This window comes from Nesoenas mayeri (genome assembly GCF_963082525.1).
Source record: "Nesoenas mayeri genome assembly, chromosome: 9".
Classification (NCBI taxonomy): domain Eukaryota; kingdom Metazoa; phylum Chordata; class Aves; order Columbiformes; family Columbidae; genus Nesoenas; species Nesoenas mayeri.
The window spans coordinates 26,290,163-26,308,967 of NC_137557.1; the positions used below are offsets into that span (position 1 = coordinate 26,290,163).

The 18,805-nt window shown below is 36.2% G+C and overlaps 1 protein-coding gene across 1 annotated transcript in view; it reads right to left on the minus strand.

Annotated features, from left to right (window-relative positions):
• DNER (delta/notch like EGF repeat containing) overlaps positions 1-18,805 on the minus strand; it is a gene marked incomplete at both ends in the record, with an annotated part of 112,366 nt that overhangs the window by 17,983 nt on the left and 75,578 nt on the right. The window contains 2 exons of the mRNA XM_080350118.1: positions 8,651-8,875; positions 18,195-18,308. Of these exons, the coding sequence (XP_080206244.1) occupies positions 8,651-8,875; positions 18,195-18,308 (339 nt within the window). The remainder of the gene's footprint in view (positions 1-8,650; positions 8,876-18,194; positions 18,309-18,805) is intronic.

Below are 18,805 nucleotides of genomic sequence, written 5' to 3' on the forward strand. Positions count from 1 at the left end.
AATATGTATTTGTAACCTATAATACAACACCATGCACTGGAACAGTGTTTATAAACATTTTAAAATCCTGATTTACTCATTACATATAACTATAAAGGCAAGAGATGAATTAGCACAAAATGAATAAAGATGCCATGGGCAAGAATAAAGATGCCAGCGAAAAGGCCTAAAATACAAGTGTAGATTCTACAATATGATTTTATTTCTTCAGATAATCTCCAGTTAGTGGCAAAACTTACAGACAGGAAACGAGGGTAACTTTCACAAACAAAGTACCAGAGAGGGGTAGATTCTTATCTTAGTAAGTGGCAATCTATATTCACTCTCTTGGCCTAAATTTTCCCCCAAATTCTCACAGAATCATAGAAAATACAACAAATGGCATCTCCAGACATCATTTCCATTCCCTCTCGCTCTTATGGATAATTAAAAATCAAACTGTATGAAGATATAACAGAAGTTAATACTGCACAAGATGGTTATGCAATATTACCCATTTGATTTTGCACAAAATTGTCTTTTCATAGTAAATAGTTAGCTGTTAAGAACTTTTCAGAACCACTTCCTCCAAAGCTGTTGACCAGGCAACACCGAATTAAATATAGTAAATGTTATGGGCTTTTTATTAGCCTTTGATGAAGTCTATCTAGCTTATGTTAAAGAGAAATATCCATATGTCATGACATCTGCAGCCGACGTACAAACCACCAAAACCAGAAAACTTATTAAAAAATATGGGAATTCCCTGTGTTGAACACAGATGTAATTAGATATTTTCAGGGGAAAAAAAAAAATTCTCCATGTGTTACACACTTCTCACCTTTCAAAGGGAGCAGAGGGAAATTTGTGACTGAATAATTGCCTGGTTTCCAAAAACAATATGAAATATCGCATCACCTCCTCGGGATTAAAACAGCCCCCACTGCCAGGCACTGCACACAGTGCTGGAGAGATATTTTCTCTCCCCACGAGAGGGCAGATCTCACCCACACACAATTTCACCCTCATTGTCCTCACCCTGGTGCCAGCAGGTTCCTTCTGCTGTCACTGCTGTGATGGACAAAGTTCTGCCGTGGGACCAGGCACCCGAGGGAAAGGCACGTTTCTTCTCATGAAGCTAAGACACACCGTGTCATTCTCCAGCTTTTTGCTTTGTACTACTGCTTTTAAATTATACTGATATATATTATTACACTGAATTCATACATATATCCTTGAAAAGACTACATTCATAATTTCTATATTTTCATTAAAGAAATGAGATGGAAAGAGGAAAATTTTTCATAGACAACTTCAGAATAACAGACTGCAGTACAGCTCTTGCTCTCTTTCTAGTCGCATTACAATTCTGCTGTTTTTATGTTCACAAGCAATGCCAAACACAGCTATATGCATCTTTTGAGGTGTATAACATTTCTGTGGACATATTCAGAAAGAAAGAACCAATACCTACATTAACAACACTTCTCCAGCTGCTGTGTCCTGAGCAGGGAAAAAAAATACATGGGCCACTGCACCTTCCAAAAGGGCAACTAATAGTAATAAACTTATTTTTTTCCAGGTCACTAGAAACTGGATATGCCTTCAACAACAGCACCTTCATGAACTCAAGCAGAACTTGCCAATGATGATCCCATTCTGGTGTGCTCTCTTCAGAGGCTGGGGAAAGGACAGAGAACCTAAAAAAACCCCTAAAATAAAGATGTCTCTGTGTTACCTCTTCTGCCTCAACATGACTGTCCTTCTGCTACTGGTCTTTACAAGGGTGGGAACAGATCCATTGCCACTCTTCTCTGGATTCCCAAATCTTTCTTTCTGTTTCTTAAGCAGCAGAGAGGCTGCCTTGAAGAGGCCAGGATATCTGCCTGATGTTTTCTGGCATGGTCTTCAGACAGCTACTTGTCGAGGTGCACTCTCTTTGCATATGGCTATGTTGAAAATTGCAAAGGGAGAAGACGTGAAAGGGAATACACAACCTGTGTCATGCAACCTGATGAGAAGAAGCCATGGGTTTTGTCAAAGCCTTTGAGAGCAGCAGACAGAGCAAAAGATACAGCAGTGCTTGTAAAAGTCTTGAGAATATCTGCACTATCAGGTTAATAAAAGAGAGGGAGAAGATTACTATTCCCTTTATAAATCAATTAAGAATGAAGCTGAAAGCTTTTGAGGCTTGCTTAAACGCTAGCTCCTCAACAGAGATATTCTGGGCTTATCCACGCTTAACACAGCAGCAAATCAAGGCAGCAGGGCAAAAATCCCATCTGTATGAGAAGGCCTAATGGGATACAATGCAAGAGAGCTCTGTTTTGTAGAGAACAGCAGCAGTTCATATATATGGCCACTAACTAGCACAGTGGCACATTATATAGTCAAGAAATAAATGTGTTTGGTTAAAGTCTGAGATAATATAGAAATTAAAGAAGAGAAAGAGAGAAGATCTGCTCCAGATGGCAGGATGGTAGGAAGGCATGCCAGTACCAGCCATGGTCAGATTGCACGAATAGTTGTCTTAGTATAGACCTGGAACAAAGATGGTGAAACGGAGGCAATAAAGGGCTCACAGACAGTCTGGAACTGGAAGTAACCTAGAGTCACTTCTGCCAGGGCTTGCATTTCCTCCCCAGTTCCAAAATGTGGGAAGGGAAAAGACAGAGAAAAGAAAAATTGCTACTGCTACAGATAAATGCTGCACTGGCCTCTGCAAAGGCACCGAGATAAACATACTTTCCTATAAGCATCTGTTAAGGTATATGAGCAAAAAATCAAGTGCAGAGGAAACATCCTCCACGGTACTACTTCTGAAGTTGCCACTACTCTCCATAGCCTGTGGAATTTTTTCTCCTAGTTTGTTTGTTGTTGATTTGTTTGGGTTGCTGAGTTTTTTTGGTTGGTTGGTTTTTGTTTGTGTTTTTCTAATATTCTATATGTGGTATCATATATAGTTATAAAGTAGAGGGCAGATGTTTAATGCCTTTGCAGTTTCAAACTCCATACTCTATGTCTTTAAGAAAGCCAGATTCAAAGCTTGCCTGTGATATTACATTATTCCATTTCTAGATAGATTTCTTTGCTTAGGGCTACAAAAAATAAAAATAATATATTAAATATTTGCATTTGAAATTGATAACAGCAGCTCTATTAAAATAACGGAGTGTAAAGAGGAGAAAAGCTTTAAGAGGAGGAAGAAACTGCTTTGGGATTCGGGGACAAAATCAACATTCCATGAACAGACAGAATGGGATTACACTGGTTTCATGAGCCAGGCTCTAGATGAGAAAGCCAACCAATGAGCACAAAAATTTTAATCAAGATTAGTTCTGTAACATAGGGTAAGCACAAAAACACAATGCAAACTATGAATTTAATGTCCAAACACAGTGTAAAGGGCCAGGTGATAAGTATTAATAATAATAATTGGGTTATGTAAGCATATAATTAAACATTTAATGTTTCATGAACAATTGAAAAAATCACACACATAATACAAAGTAGGTATTGTTGCATAGGCCTTTGAGTTCCCCAGAGCCCTCTCATAAGATATTTGAAAAAGAAGTATATTCAACTTAGCAATAACAATTTTTCCCTCCATTCTGGAAATGGGAACATTCAAAAGTATTAGACTGCTTTCCAAGGTAACTTACACAAATTAGCTTTTCTATATAAGCCATTAGATGACAATGTTCATAATGAAAGCCGATACACACAAAAAAAATAGTAGTAAATGTCTTGTTGTGTGTGTTCTGCAAATTGTGCAGATATGAAGTACAATAACTATCCTTTATCATTCTTCAAATCTGCACACTGGCCAAAAAAGCACGGATATCAAACTGCCTACCATACAAGGAGACTTTCACAGACCTTGGGCTAATTGGAACTGTTTAAAATTCCTCTCTCATTTAATTTTTGAGGCAGAAGTAACACAGATTAAAATCCAGCTGACACTATGGCTGCTGGTAGAAATTGTGCATAAAGGAAGGATGGCATTCAGGTCACACATTTAAGCAAAACTCTGCAGCACATATAGGCAGCAGGTTCTAAAATTTTAAAATATGTATGTTTCAGATATACCATATAACCCATATAGAAGAGAGTTCTAAAATGTAATTTAATAACATTGTCATTAATATATTTTAAAAAACCAATGCATATTATCTCAGGGACATGTCTGAAAGTGAAAGACTCCTGTACAAAGAAGTCAACAGTCTCAAAGCCAGTACACTGATGCTGAGAGCCTGCAAGCCAGAAAGCCTCAGGGTCTATAGGTATAGATAATTTATTTCCTACTAACATATGGTAATATCTTTCTGTAGTTCAGTATGTTTATTATTAACCCTTCATAAGGCTACTGAACTGCATAGAAATTTTATTCACCAGTTTCACAAGTAATTGTAACAGAGACCATTAAAGCCTCTGCAGGCAAAATTGTAAATAGAATCCAGCTTTTGAATATACCAGCGACACAACTCATCCACTCTATCAAACTACTTTTTGATGAAGATATAAAAACTGTGTTAGGCCATGCTCTATAGTGACTACTTTAGGGGTTTTTTTTAATAGGAATTGGAACATAGGAATCCTCAGGTTTAATTGTTCATCTGCCTTACACACAATAATTATTCAAACCACTGGCAAAGTGCCTAATATGATGCCTTCTAAATGCTGTTCTACAAAAAAGTGATTCCCATTTACCTACTATGCCTTTAACTCAGAAGGAAAATCTCTGAAGGGTAATTGTTTCAAATCCTGCTACTAAGATTAAAAAATAAATTTTAAAAAATCATATAATGATAATATCATAACAATTAAAAAAGGCCTACCAGAAGAAAATCAATAATTCTCTCTATTCTTACCTTGCTACCACTTGGGTGCAGTTCTTTAATGACCTTTTGAAATAAGTTATCCAAGATTTTTAAATTATTGACACATTAACGACAAACTCTCATAATGTGGCCTTTAGTTTCACCTTCACATGAAGCAATTAATGTTATTTGTAGAGGGAAGTCTTTTTTAAACAGGCTGTCATTTTAAAAAGTGAAGTTTACAGCAGTCTACAAATTTTTGGAAAAAAAAAAATTAAAATACTTCCCCTAAATTTCACACATGGAGCAAAACAACAGAGTTTGATTAAAGATGAGCATGCAGCCTCTATGGCTTCTCATCTATCTAACTTTTAAATGCACAAATATTATTTAAATAAAAATAAGTTTCCATACCATGAGATGCGTGAGACTACTTTTAAGTCCTGTGTGACACACAACTTCCATACATACTTTCCTTGACCATGCCCTAACCACTTGTACCATTCAATGGCTACAAAAGCAGTAGTTCCTGCTATAATCTAACAAGTTAACAACATACTCACTAGCCAAGCAAGGAACAGGTTGATACTACCAAGTAACTTTCATATTCCTACCTGCTGAGTGCTTTTTTCCTGTCTCTCAGGTTTGGGTTTGTTTTTCGGGGAGTTTTGGGGGTTTGTGGTTTTGGTTTTTTTCACTTCAAACCTTTTTTTTTCCTGTTCGTTCCCTTTGCTCTTTAGTCCTGGCGGGGTTTGTTGGGGGCTGGGTGAGGAGAAGAGGAGGTAAATATCAAACTATTAAATCCCCTGTTCTAAAAATGAATTTAGGAAAACAGCACCTGGCAATTTTGACTACCTGCAATCAAAAAGATATTTTGTCAGACAGGGAACTAATTATCAACTGATATGAATTCTAGTTTGTGCTCTCAGTAAAACAGGATATGCTCGCTTTATTTAACTATGATTAGGCCTGTTGCTTTTCATCTCAATACCCAGTCCTTTTCTCTAAGGATTCCTCTATTATGCAAATGAACAGCAAAGCAATTGAACACTTCAAAAAGGAAGACTGGAAATTTGTAATGAAAGAATTATCATCTTCACCTCCTGAAGTGTATAAAACAAACGGCATGTTAGGAAATACTCTTCTGCGTTACATAATGCCATTCTTCTGTTCAGATGATAACTGCCCACACCATTCACAGAAACATCTGAGCTGGAAGCATTTGAGGTCACTTGAACATCTGGACCCATCATGCCACAAACATCTACCTACGCTCTGGTTTCCAAAATGTTGCAAGCACAAGAATTGAGAATGCCTTCTGAAAAACTATCCATAAAATGGAGGCTTTCATTTGTGGTGGGTTTTTTTTGTTAAATAAGTTAATACATCTCAATGGTTAAAGCGGTTACATGAGATTCTTATAACCCTGTATGTATAAATTCACATCTGCTGGACAACAAATGAATTATGAGATAACAGTACTGTGGTATTATCTGCATTTTGCTTTCATATTTTTATCCATTATAAAGAGATGTGTAATTTAATTATAAATCTGTCAAATCCAAACTACAAATTTGCACTAGCTTCTGTTCATTTATGAGTACCTCTCCAAAAACAAGTTCTGATGGTTCTTTCCTTTTCTCTAAATAGCAGTGATTAATCCTGACACCTTCTAAAAATGCTGCCTTAGTAGATTTCATTACAAACTCTCTGTATCCACAAGTAAAGCTAATCCATTCTGGTGGAGGAATAACTCAATGCAAAATGCACAGAAGGTTAGTGGTTTTTATGGCAGTTAAAATCAGACCTATCACAATCAATGTAAGAAAACCAGACAGTCTGGAAAAGTTAGGACTGCTCATTGAACTGAAGTCCAAAAATTACCTTTTTTCAACAGGCTTTATAAAATTTAGTCAAACCAGACTTCACTGTTATATCACACTCTGGATAAGGATAGTTGTATTATATATGGACAGGCTTTTTAACTGCACTAAGTACTATATAGCCAGTCGTCTAATTTATTACTAAAAGTATCTTTATTCCAAAAATCAGAACACACTGCAAGAAGAAGAAAATTTCAGCAATAAGACTGGGAAACAACACAACCATGTTGTGTACTCTCTCTCAGGGTAGCATACATCAGTGAGAATCTTGCCACACAACATGACACCTTATGCTGAGGTATTCATAATGATGAAACCTGTTCTTACCACTTTGTTTGATTTAATGAGTGATGGTTTATTTTCAAAAATCAATCCATATTCCTCCGAAGTGATGAATGCTTTAATCTTTAAGCAGTTTCAAACTTTACTCTCAACACCTGGAGTTTCCTTGAAACTTGCATGCATCAGTTACTGACAGCAACACTTTGAAGCGTGCACTCAATATACCAGCCAGGATAAAGACATTAGCTGGCAATTCCTGTGTCTTCAGGGGTATCTTTTCAGATGAGATACCAGTTTTATGGGCTACAGAATCTTAGATGAAAGCTCACTCTTCAAGGAAGAAAGCATAGTTCTCCACATTTCACCTTGCTCTAAAGCCATAACAAGCAGACTTTTGACAACTTTCCTCCTCCAAATGCCAATTATACATTAAATCATATTAAACAGTTATTTTATTTTCATTTTTGTCCAAAGCCTCACTATCCTAACCTGAAGTTTTCCAGGAACAGATTGTGGGCTTCTGTCTTGGAAGGAAAAGGACAAACTTTTTGTAAGAGAATGAAGCTGACTTCTTTGTATGCACAGGCTAAAAAGAAACATCTGGATGTGGCATGTACTCGTGGTCAGACTCACCAGCTATCCGAGTACTTGCCTACTACAGGCAAAACCTTTGTGATTGGCAGGACACCTCCACAGCCTGCTGAGAAGGAAGGAAGAAGAGTGGGAGAACTGCAACTGGTTTCCCACAAGGCAAAGCCACGAAGAGAAAGTATCTCTCAAAGAAACTTCAGAGAACAACATACATGTCACAGTGTTATGTATATGTAGAGGTACCAACCATTCAATACACTCCTTAGCTTATCCCTTGTACACTGGGAATTTACTTTGTCCTTCACTTTTGTAGTTTTCAAGTCTATAACTTTATAGGAACAGATTTAAAAAATAATTAAAAAAAAAAAAAAACAGCCAAAATTATTCAAATCAAAACAATGATTACAGGTTTTCACTCTGTAAGTTCTTAAGCAGTAGTGGATGTGTAATATATAATATCATTCATTCTAATTGCTACTTCACCTATCAATTACCATAGCCAAAACCTACAAAGGGAGCTATAAGCTCCCCAATATTCTGTTACATCGGCACAAGGAAGCAAAGATCAAGAAAAGCTATGCAGACACCATGCTATACTATCAGCTGAGTCTACTAGCTATACTCACCTAAGCAGTATCACTCAAACTTCTGAAAAGAGATAACTTATGTAAATATGGATGGCAGAACTAAACCCTTTGGGGTAACCAATATTTTTTTCCCCTTCTCTTACCTTTGTTTCCACTCCTTCCCCAATGATCGGTGTCACATTTTCCATTCTCTCTACCAAATTTAATGATTTCAATGACACTGATACCTCACCTTAAAATGATTTATCCTGCAGACTATGGTTTTATAATACAGCTGTAGATAACAACCAAGCCATACAGATCTCAGTGGGTATTTTCAGTGCTCACTCTGCAATTTTTGATTTTCCAAATGTAATGTGTAGATTCCTCTCATTATTCTAAACAGGTAGAACACCTGCTCAATGTGGTTTATATAATGAAAAGAGAAAAGAAAGTAATTTTTAACTATATATTGGATTCTACATATTAAAAGATTAGAAGATTTACAAAACATGTAACTGGTACAAACCAGGGATACAGAGGCATTTGTAGCTGGTTCCAACACTGCGGCAAATGCCATGTGCACAAGGATTCAGAGCGCAGAAGTCGATCAACTGAGCACATGTAGGTCCGGTAAATCCAGGACTACAACTGCATGAGAAGGCAAGTCTATCTGCATAACAGCTTCCATTGTTCTGGCAGGGAGATGACGCACAAGGGTCTATTTTGTCTTCACAAGAGGTTCCTAAAAACCCTGAAAGAAATAAATGGTTTTCATAAGCAAACATTCTGCTATGCATACATTTTTAATAACTACACCAAATTAAAAGTAAGCCATTGACATATCTATAATCCTATTTTATTATTCTATGAAAATTACAAAAATATAGATTTCCTATATATTTTAACCTCTAATTTTACCCATTAACATGGTATGATACAGGATGTTTCAGGTAGAATCGTACTATCATATGATTAAGGCAGTGAAGTGCAAAAATGTTTGTTGAAAAATGAAAAGCCAAGACTGACCTTTTTTTAAATTTCCATAATATGTCTGTTAAGAATAACAAGCCCTAAAGCAGCACATGAGTTTGCCAGAGCTTCAATAATTTAAAATATTACCTTTTACAAGAATATACTTCTAATTAGCAGGAGAGACAATGATTTATTGAAGAAACATCATGTGAAAATTAGACACAAAGAAAAGGATATCCTTGCAAGGGAGCTGTGTTAGACAGATGCAGAAAAAAAAATAACATGAAAAAAATGCAGTATACTAACTATAGTTTTTATCACATACATCGCAGACATCACATACGGCAGTGTAAAGCACTGTTATTGTACGAAAGAGCAAGTCAGAAAATAATATTAAAATTTTACCACCCCTTCAAAAAAAGATAAAACTGTCCTTTCCATTCAAATCTAATATTTTTAATGAGTATTTGGTCCATTCATACAGACCACCACTTTTCAGGCTCAGAATTCCCTGGAATATCTTACATTGTAGAATAGCTTTTAAAATTACAACACTAATCACAGGGAATGGGGAATTAGGAGCAAATCAGGCCAGCCTCCACTCAGGACCCATCACACGCGTTCTATCGATCTATTCTAACAGGGAGTGTAAATGCAAACCATAAAATGTGCCTGATGGTGAGAGAAAGGATCAAGACAGAGGAGAGGTGTCTGTTACACAGCAGCCTGCCAACAACTTGGAGCACGAAAACAAATAACGACAGGTGTCAATTTGGATTAACACTCACTATTGAAATCTTATCCCTGATGGAATGATGTCGATTTTTTGCCTTACTTCTATAGTTTTTCTATCTATAATGTCTTGCTGCTGGGTTAAAAGCAGTTGATGTATTCGAGCTGAACCCCTATATTGTATAAAGCTTGTGATGAATACCAAAATTGAGATGAAATACCACATTCAACACCTACTTTACTGCATCTCATTATCTTTTACTGACTCAGAAAATATTTTTGTTATAAACAATGTCATTCCACATTTCAAGCAAGGTACAATTCATCAGGAAATTTTTTCACTTAATTTTGACAGATGTGTTACTTTTAGGGCATTTTCTTTTTCTTTCTTTTCTAATTATTCATGATGTTCAGGTGAATTAAACTGCAACATTGTTGTAGTTCTAGCACTGTCATCATGGATAGCAAGTCAGGAGTTGGCATTTACGAAAAAAAAATCACATAACAAATAGATTAATTTACATTTTAAAGCATAACAAAAAACCTCCAAATGTTCACTAGAAGATTCAAATTCTACAGTTTCTTCTTGATTGATTAGATTTGTTGAAAACCTTGGCCAGAAAGATCGAGTGAACTGAGCTGAGTCTGTCAACTTGACTGAGTTCCAAGACTTGAAGAGCGAGGGCAGAGATAATCAGCTTAAAGATGTTAAAGTTTCCAGTACACACAGACACACAGAGGAAAAATACAGACTGGCAATTAATTTTAAATATCTTAAGAGGTTCCTCAAGGAGACACATGCCATGTTTTATAGAACCACAAACGCTCAAATGAACTGCATCAGGAAGAAGGGAAGATGGATATTAAACAAAGGTGAGTAGCCCACACAGAGTGTACTATAGGGATCTACTCAGAGAATTAACAAAACTTGGACTATTGTAACTCGGAAATAGATGGAAAAAAAACTAGGATATTCTTGGGCACCATTTGCAGCAGGATTTTAATGAGCATCCTGAAAATAGTAGGTCCTGGACAAATGACTTTAAAAGCCACATTCCCCTCGTAAGTTCATAAATCTTAGACCAGAGCTATGGAATGAAAAACAAAGAAAAAATAATCCAATTTTTTTAAAGTAATTTAAAAACAAAACAAACAAAAAACCCAAACAAACAAAACAAAAACCAACCAAACAAAAAACAAAACAAACAAACAAACCAACAAAGCCCACACACAACTGCAGATTGAACTTTTAACAGTATAGTCATAAGCAACTCAGTAACAGACCAGGGAAGAAAAGCAGGTCTGGCAGGGCACAGGCAAAGATCAGAGGCAGACCCTTCTGCCCTCTCTGTTCTGCTCTGCTACGGCTCAGAGTGCTCCATGCAATTTATCAGGACCACCTGCACACCAGTGTTGAAGATGGAAAGCTTAAAACTGATACTGTGGAATCTCATATTAGAGGTTCCTCCTGTAGATTATAACTGCATAACCATCAGAAACAGAAAAGAACAGAAGCCCTGAAATCAAGACCCTAATTCCAGCAATGGTTTGCTGACAAATAAAAAACAACAACAACAAAGCCTGTACTGTTATCATAAAATCCCAAACAGATTTAAAAGATTCTGCAATGACTTTCAACTACTACCAGGAGGAGATCAGCCAATGAGTTCAGTGAAATCTCTACACTAACTCTGAAACCGGATTAAAAAGGATCGAGGTGGTCTGAGGTCACACAATGACACTAATGCTCCCTCAGTACAACCTTTGCAATGATCTTCTGTACAAACAGAAGCTTATTGGCAGATGGCTGATGGTTCAAGTGACAAAGCACTTCAAGAACATACACAGGTTTAAAATACACTAAAACATGTTGTCCCTGTGCTATCTTTGCACTGTGAAATGTATTTAGCTGATTCTGGAACTTTAAATCTTATGTATGAGTTAAATACCCAAAAATACTCAAAGCAGCAGTAGTTACACATCTGAATTGAAGTTCTATTATTTTGGGCACATCTAAATATACATTTTAATCCATATCAATACAATTTTTGAACACAACGCAAATACCACATTTTAAAATAAAGTTCAGAGGTGCATTGATTGAAAGCAGAATAAAACGCTGTAGGAAAGAAAAAAAAATGAGGATTATTTATCTGCAGAAAAATATCCCTTGAATTGTCTTTCAGGCAGCTAACACAAACCCAGCCCTGCATCTAGGTCATTATTGGTGAGCAGGGACATGACTGAAATGCAAAGACTTAAGATCTTAATGCAAAATTTACCAAAGGAATAACATAGAACATAAATGGGAAAGGGGATATTAGAAAGTATTTATATTGCTAAAAACAGAAGACAATACTTGTGCTTACATGGGTCAGACCATTTGGCCAGTTGTCAAGAAGAAGAAAAGGATTCAGTCAGGTGGTATTCCTCATATATTGCTACAGACCTTCAGGGCAGTGAAACTAGATCAGAAAATGTTTCCAGAGATAGAAAAGCTCTGGATAAAAGCCAGACCTCTCATCATGGTGGGATTTTAATTACTTGGCTATTGAAAGCGAAAGAGCCACGTACAAATCAAAGAAGTTAAACATTAACTGTACAACTGCTTTTTATACAGTCTGCGGAACAAACAACTTGCCTGAATGTTATGTTAGACCTAATTCCAAGAATTACACAAATGTGAGGAATCAAGCCTGTGAATTGCTAGGACTAGGGATCACAAAATCTTTAGGTTTGAAATACAGGGATAAATAGTAAAAGGAATACAGGCAATTTATTATTTTCCCTATAGAAAACTGTTTCGTGAAGAAATATAAGATGTCTGATGGAATTTCACCAGAATTCTGTAAATGGAAAAAAAATATATATATATCATAAGGAAACAAGAAATCATTAAAACATAGTTGTAAAATTTTGATTTAAATTCACCCTAGCTAAGTCTTAACAAACAAAGATGAACAGAGGCTAGACCTGCTAAAGTGTTAAGGAGAAGTCTATTAAAAATAGGAGCAATTGGGGAAGATGCCAGGTAAACACATCAGATGAAAAGAAAGTACCAGAAACTAAACAACCATAAAAATATTTATTAATAATGAAATGTTCTTCAGGTAAATTAAACTCTTTTTATGGTACTATGAAGAATTTTACGTTCTTTAATCACTAGTAACCCTGGGAAATCTTCCATATGCAACAGCTGTGTGACCTAGTTTCCTGGAATCAAGATAATAAATAGATTTATTGTACGTAAACCTAAAGTAGTTAGAATCACATCTACAAGATACAATAAAGAAAAAGGCTTTTACATGAAGAATGAAGCCCAGAAAACCTGAAGACCTTGAAACTTAAGCTGTTCTTAATCTACATCAACAACCTGTTCTCCCAGTCAATTGAAACTGCTGACAATGTGCATTTTCTAGCTGCTATTGCAAATCTACACATATGAATCACAACTTATCTTCTATAGGTGTCAAACCCTTTGTTTTTTAAACCACAGAAACCATAATAAGAGCATTCATAAATTTGCTGCTTTCCTGCATTTCCAGAAATACCAGCAGGTATTTCAGGACACTTTTGCTCGCCATGTTGCCTGGTTGTATTTATCTCAGCTAGTCAAATCAAATTGTCAATAGTAAAATAAAATCAGCCCTCAAATGTGAATTTCAAGTAATTTAGATGTTAAACTCTTAATCATAACATTGTTTTCTACCTCTTTCTACAGGATTGCTGTGAAAACCGTTATTGCTCATGAGTGTTTTTCTAAAATACATTGATCAGTATAGAGAAAGTAGAAAAATCCCAAGAATCCAAGCCAGTTTCATGTGGCTGGCCAGCTGAATGCTTGCTATTTTTATCAGAGATTAATGTTTTCCTATAATGCTGAATGAAGTTCATCTGTACACATCATCGGGACATTAAAATTGCATGTAACAGGACTTCAGAAACATCCTGCAACAGAAGTTTATTTCTTTGTTATAACAACTGGTCTGGGCTTTGCTTATTATTATCTGGTTTTGTTCAAAACCATATTCCACTACTGATTTATTTTAATAGTTGCTTATGAGCAAAACAAAAGCTGTCAAATGTTTATAATATGTAAAATACATATATATACACAAGTACCAAGTCTTTCACTCTATTAATTTTACAAGATTCCCATGTGTAAGGAACAGATTAGTAAGACTTGCATTTCCACCTTTTTTTTTTCATTACATTTATTTATTCCAACTATTTTTTTAATGTTTCTAATTTTCATTTGTATATTCAATTCCACTTCAGGGTACTTTGGGAATTTACATAACTCCACAGTACTTAAAGAAAATGAAGTAGCTGAATTTATAAAGTGATGAGCAGTACCTCAATCAACTCAAATAAAATTAATTAATATTACTGTCAATACAGTAGTATGTTATACATTACAATAAGTGGAATAAAAATCAGAGGAGATATTTAAGAGTGATATAGGTATTTATGGAATAATTTTGAAAATAAATTTCAAATATCCATGTTCAGGTTGACAGATGTTTACTATGTGTAGGTTTTTAGAATGCCTAGAAAATTCTTCACATGATCAATTGAAGGTAATATTTGTTAAATGTGTGCTTATTATCATGAAACCCTAAAGATGATGATCAGAGATCTCGACCCTATTGTAAGTACAACATCACAAACATCTCCCTCACAATAATAAGTAAGAGTAAAAATGTTGAACAAATTATTCGGTCCTTAGCTTAAGGAAGAAGCTCAAGCTTCTTTATTGTGAATTTGAGTATAAAATATTATTTTCTCTTTAATACAAGGTGACCCAAAAATTGCATTAGGCAGATCATTTTCTGACATATTTTGAGTATTCAGATCTACAATACATCACACACGAAAAGGAATCTGCAAACCTAAAGAAATTTTCTTTATTAAAGGGCTTTTGAGACAGTAGAATTCTATAAAGACTAATCATGAAATGTTCATATCTGATCTAGGTTGTTTTTGCAGTTCCTCAGATCTCACCTTCTGTAAGTTATCGTGTTTTTTCATGAACTGCAAATCTAATTTGTATAAGAAATGCACAATCTCAAGATCATTCCTCATTGTTTCCATCTCATTCCTTTTTCTGCCATCTTTTGCTCTTCCCTTTGTGATACTTTCCATCTTCTCTTAGGCTTTTCTAACCACATTATATCTCCAGTCTTTTAGTTTTTACACATATAGAAGCTCTTCTGCTACCTTTCCTCACTGTGCTGAATTAGCACTACAGAAAGAAAGGCCTCTTCTCAACAAGCAATTACTATTAAGCACAACAGGAGAACAGCAGTAGAGCAAGAGACCTCACTTAAAATAAAAACCTATCATGTAGGTTTGGTAGGGCTTTTTTAATGGAAAATTTGAGGACATGTTAAAAATAGCAAGATCTGCAAGTTACTGTGTTTGCAATTTCCAACTAACTACCCTTTGTTGTATTTAGAAAAATAACCAAATCTCTTCAAAGCCCAAACAAAAGCCCTAAAAATATGCCTCAATGAGAGAACAACACCTCAAAAGAAGAAGGAAGACTCATAGGAAAGACAGCCATTAGTAAATTTAGACAACATACTTTGTTATATAGACAATAAATTCTGTTAAATCAACCCTTTCTTTCCCTCCACAAAATGACTGAATTCCTGAGCTCATTGGGATTAGTAGACCTTCCAGAACAAGATGGAAAAGCAACACCTCATTACCTACTACACCCATTAGGCTACTCACAGCACTAGCGCTGGCCCTTGCAGACAGACCGTGTCACTTCTGCACCAACGCTCTCCCCTTGTTATGGACAGAACATGAGTTGGAAGCACAGCTATGTAACTTCGTGAGAAGCATTCACTCTTTGAAAAAATGGTACTTATTAGGGAATCAGGGAGAATCTTTGGGCTGCTGTTGAGTCATCACAGGCTCACTCAAGAAGACCTACCATGCACAAAAGATGACATTTGTTCCTACAAACGTAAGAATGTATTGTCATGTCCAAGAGACTGGGAATCACACATGCTATGTACAACACTATTCTTTCTATGGGAAATAACCCTGGGCAGTCCAGATAGTGACTTGTGAAACTTTTTATCCCCTCCAAAGGCTTTTTCTGTGTTGGAAATAATCCAGGTCCGTGTACAAATACTGATTTTAACAAGTTATTTATAACTCTTGTATTTCAGTAATATATTTTCTTGTGTTGCCCCAGTTCTTTTTCAAAACATTTATACCATATAAGCACATTCCACATAGAAATAAGCCATCAGAATAATAGCTCTTCCCCTCGCTTTATAATGTGTCTGCTCTTGAAAACACAGAAGTCATACCAGGAGAATATAACTAGTAACTCTGCATAGAAAACTTTCGACAGGTGACCCAAAAAGCATGTTTGTCTACCAATGAAGTCTATGAGCAGAGAGGTACTTCCTGAAGTTGCCAAGTAATTTGTTTTCTTTCCTTTGGAGGGGTCAAAAAGCACATTGTATCTTTAAAGAAAAATCCAGAAACTGTAGAAAACCTTGTGACCCTAAGCCGGAAAGGAGCACAGGTTCATAACACATAATAAGAACAGAACTACCAACAAAGAAAAATACCAGAATAATGAGAAAATGGTACCAATGTGCCCAGAGGGAAAACGAGCAAATCATACCACCTAAATACTGAGATAGAAGAATGACAGTGCCAAAATATGCCTACTTCGAGCATACAACAGAAACAATTTGAAAATTAACCAGACGCAAATATGGATGAGTGGCAAAGAAATAAGCAGAAGATAAATAGCCAAGAAACAAAACAGGCAACAAGACTGTAGGACCAAGTGGCATAACACAGAGATATCCAAACAAGTGAAACAGAGAAGAGAGAAGCACAAGGAACTTGGTTCTGCGGCCACGGAAGGGTTGCTGTCAGTAAGAATGCTACACATCAAGCAATGACATATAGGTAACTGCTTCATCGTTCTCTTTGGGGAGAACGTCTCCGGAGGGAGATGAAGGACAGGTTCTCCTCTCCTGTGCCCCAGGTGTTCCGCACAGCACAGCGGGGAATGGCGCAGGGCCCCTGACACAGCCCGCTGGGGCACTGGCAGGAGCAGCATCACCCACAGGGTGATGCCATAGCTAGCCTCTCAAATGGTGGTGGGAGAGAAGCTGAGAGATGGTCAGCATATTTACTAATAGGCAATCAGGAGCAAGCAATTAAGGCATGCCCCACACAAAAACAAATATGGCAGTTCTAAGACAGCCAAAAATCTCAGTAACTGTTTTATTTTCCAAGCATTTATTATTGGAAAGATCATTTACTGTAAAGCATTCTTAAAGACCCTTGAGCAGATTACCTAAGAAAAATGCACATAAATTACTGACCAAATCTAACGTCTAATAATTTTCTCACTGAATTCTGCTACTAGTTACAAAGCAAACAATTTTCAAAATTCTTCCAAATGCAAGATCTGCACTGCTGTCAAAATGTCAGTCTGTGCTTCAACATTGCTGTTAAATTGGTCACTCATTAAAGTGTAACACTCTAACAAAGCAAGGAATCAGTCTAAAGAAATCTAAAATAATCTTCATTATTAAGCAAGTGTATATTACTGGAACAGTTATCAAAGACTTGTACCCTTAGAGCAAGCATAAGATGGTGGCAGAATAAAAACAAAATCAATAGGTCAAGTAAGAGCAGAAATATAATTAGTTCAAGGTTCTAATCTTAATTATAAATAACTAATAGAAGGCTTCATAATTGAGAGCTTTCACTCCTGATAATTTTTATGAGCAATTTAGGCATCTGCCATTCCAGTCAGAAAATCGTTATGAAAGCGTACACGTTAGTATTGTGGTGTCCTCGTTTCACATAGTTACATTTACAGCGGTTACCAATGAGAATCGCTGAAGGGCTTCCATGTAGAGTTAGAAATAAGTCCAAATAGAAAGGAGAGTGATTTAAAACTTTGGGAAACTGAAATAAGTCCTTTAGTTTTGAAGTACAGATCTTGCACACATAAACAGAAATACGCAAATACTACAAAAGGGAGGCATCTTTTCTCACACATTTACTGGGACAAGACAAAAATCAGACCACATCCTTTCTCACAGTGCTGGAGCCTGATTTCTACTGCAGAGCTGCCAGAGAACAAGAGAACATTTCTGCACCACATAGACACTGAAACACTAAGTTCCTACCTACACTATTGCTGATTATACAAAGACTTCTCACCTGGTGGGGTTTTTCTGCTTACAATTATGGCGTAAGGCACAATTTAAAAAATATTTAAATATATATCCAAATATAACTGAAAATTTAGACTGAGTATAACCCCCAAACACCAATTTGTACAAGGTACTAGGTAGGTCTTTGCTGTTTACCTTCCGGGCACTGACAGCTGAATCCATTGATGCTGGAGGAGCAGGTACCTCCGTTTTGGCACGGCTGCTGGATGCAATGATCAACCTCTGACTGGCACAGCTCTCCAGTGTAGCCTATAAAACAACACACACCATTCAGAAAATATAATGAAAATGAGGTTTTGGCATTAAATGTGTTACTAGGTCACTGAAAGAGTACCATTAGTTTTCTTGAATCAAATTAAAAGATGAAGAAAGAAATAGAATCCAGGCGAGTCGTCTAATTTCTTATAAAATGAGATTTTTAATTAGAACTTGTGCTTCACTGGAGAAACATAAATAAGTGGTGGAAATCTAGAGATTACATCAATTGTATTTTACCAGCAGCAATATTCTGACAGCACTGGTATAATGGATGTTGGTGCTGGGTCCTCATCAGCACCCACATAACCAAAAAAGAAGCCGTTGTGGTTTTCAAACACATCTTGAATCTCCAGTCAATAATCTTTAGCAAGACTTTAAAAAAGACTTGACATTATGAATTATTTGTGCATATGCTGAATGACTATCATTTGCCCCTACTGTTGGGCTTCAAAAAGAGTGTTTATTTTAAGTGGGAGCTGTGAAGAACT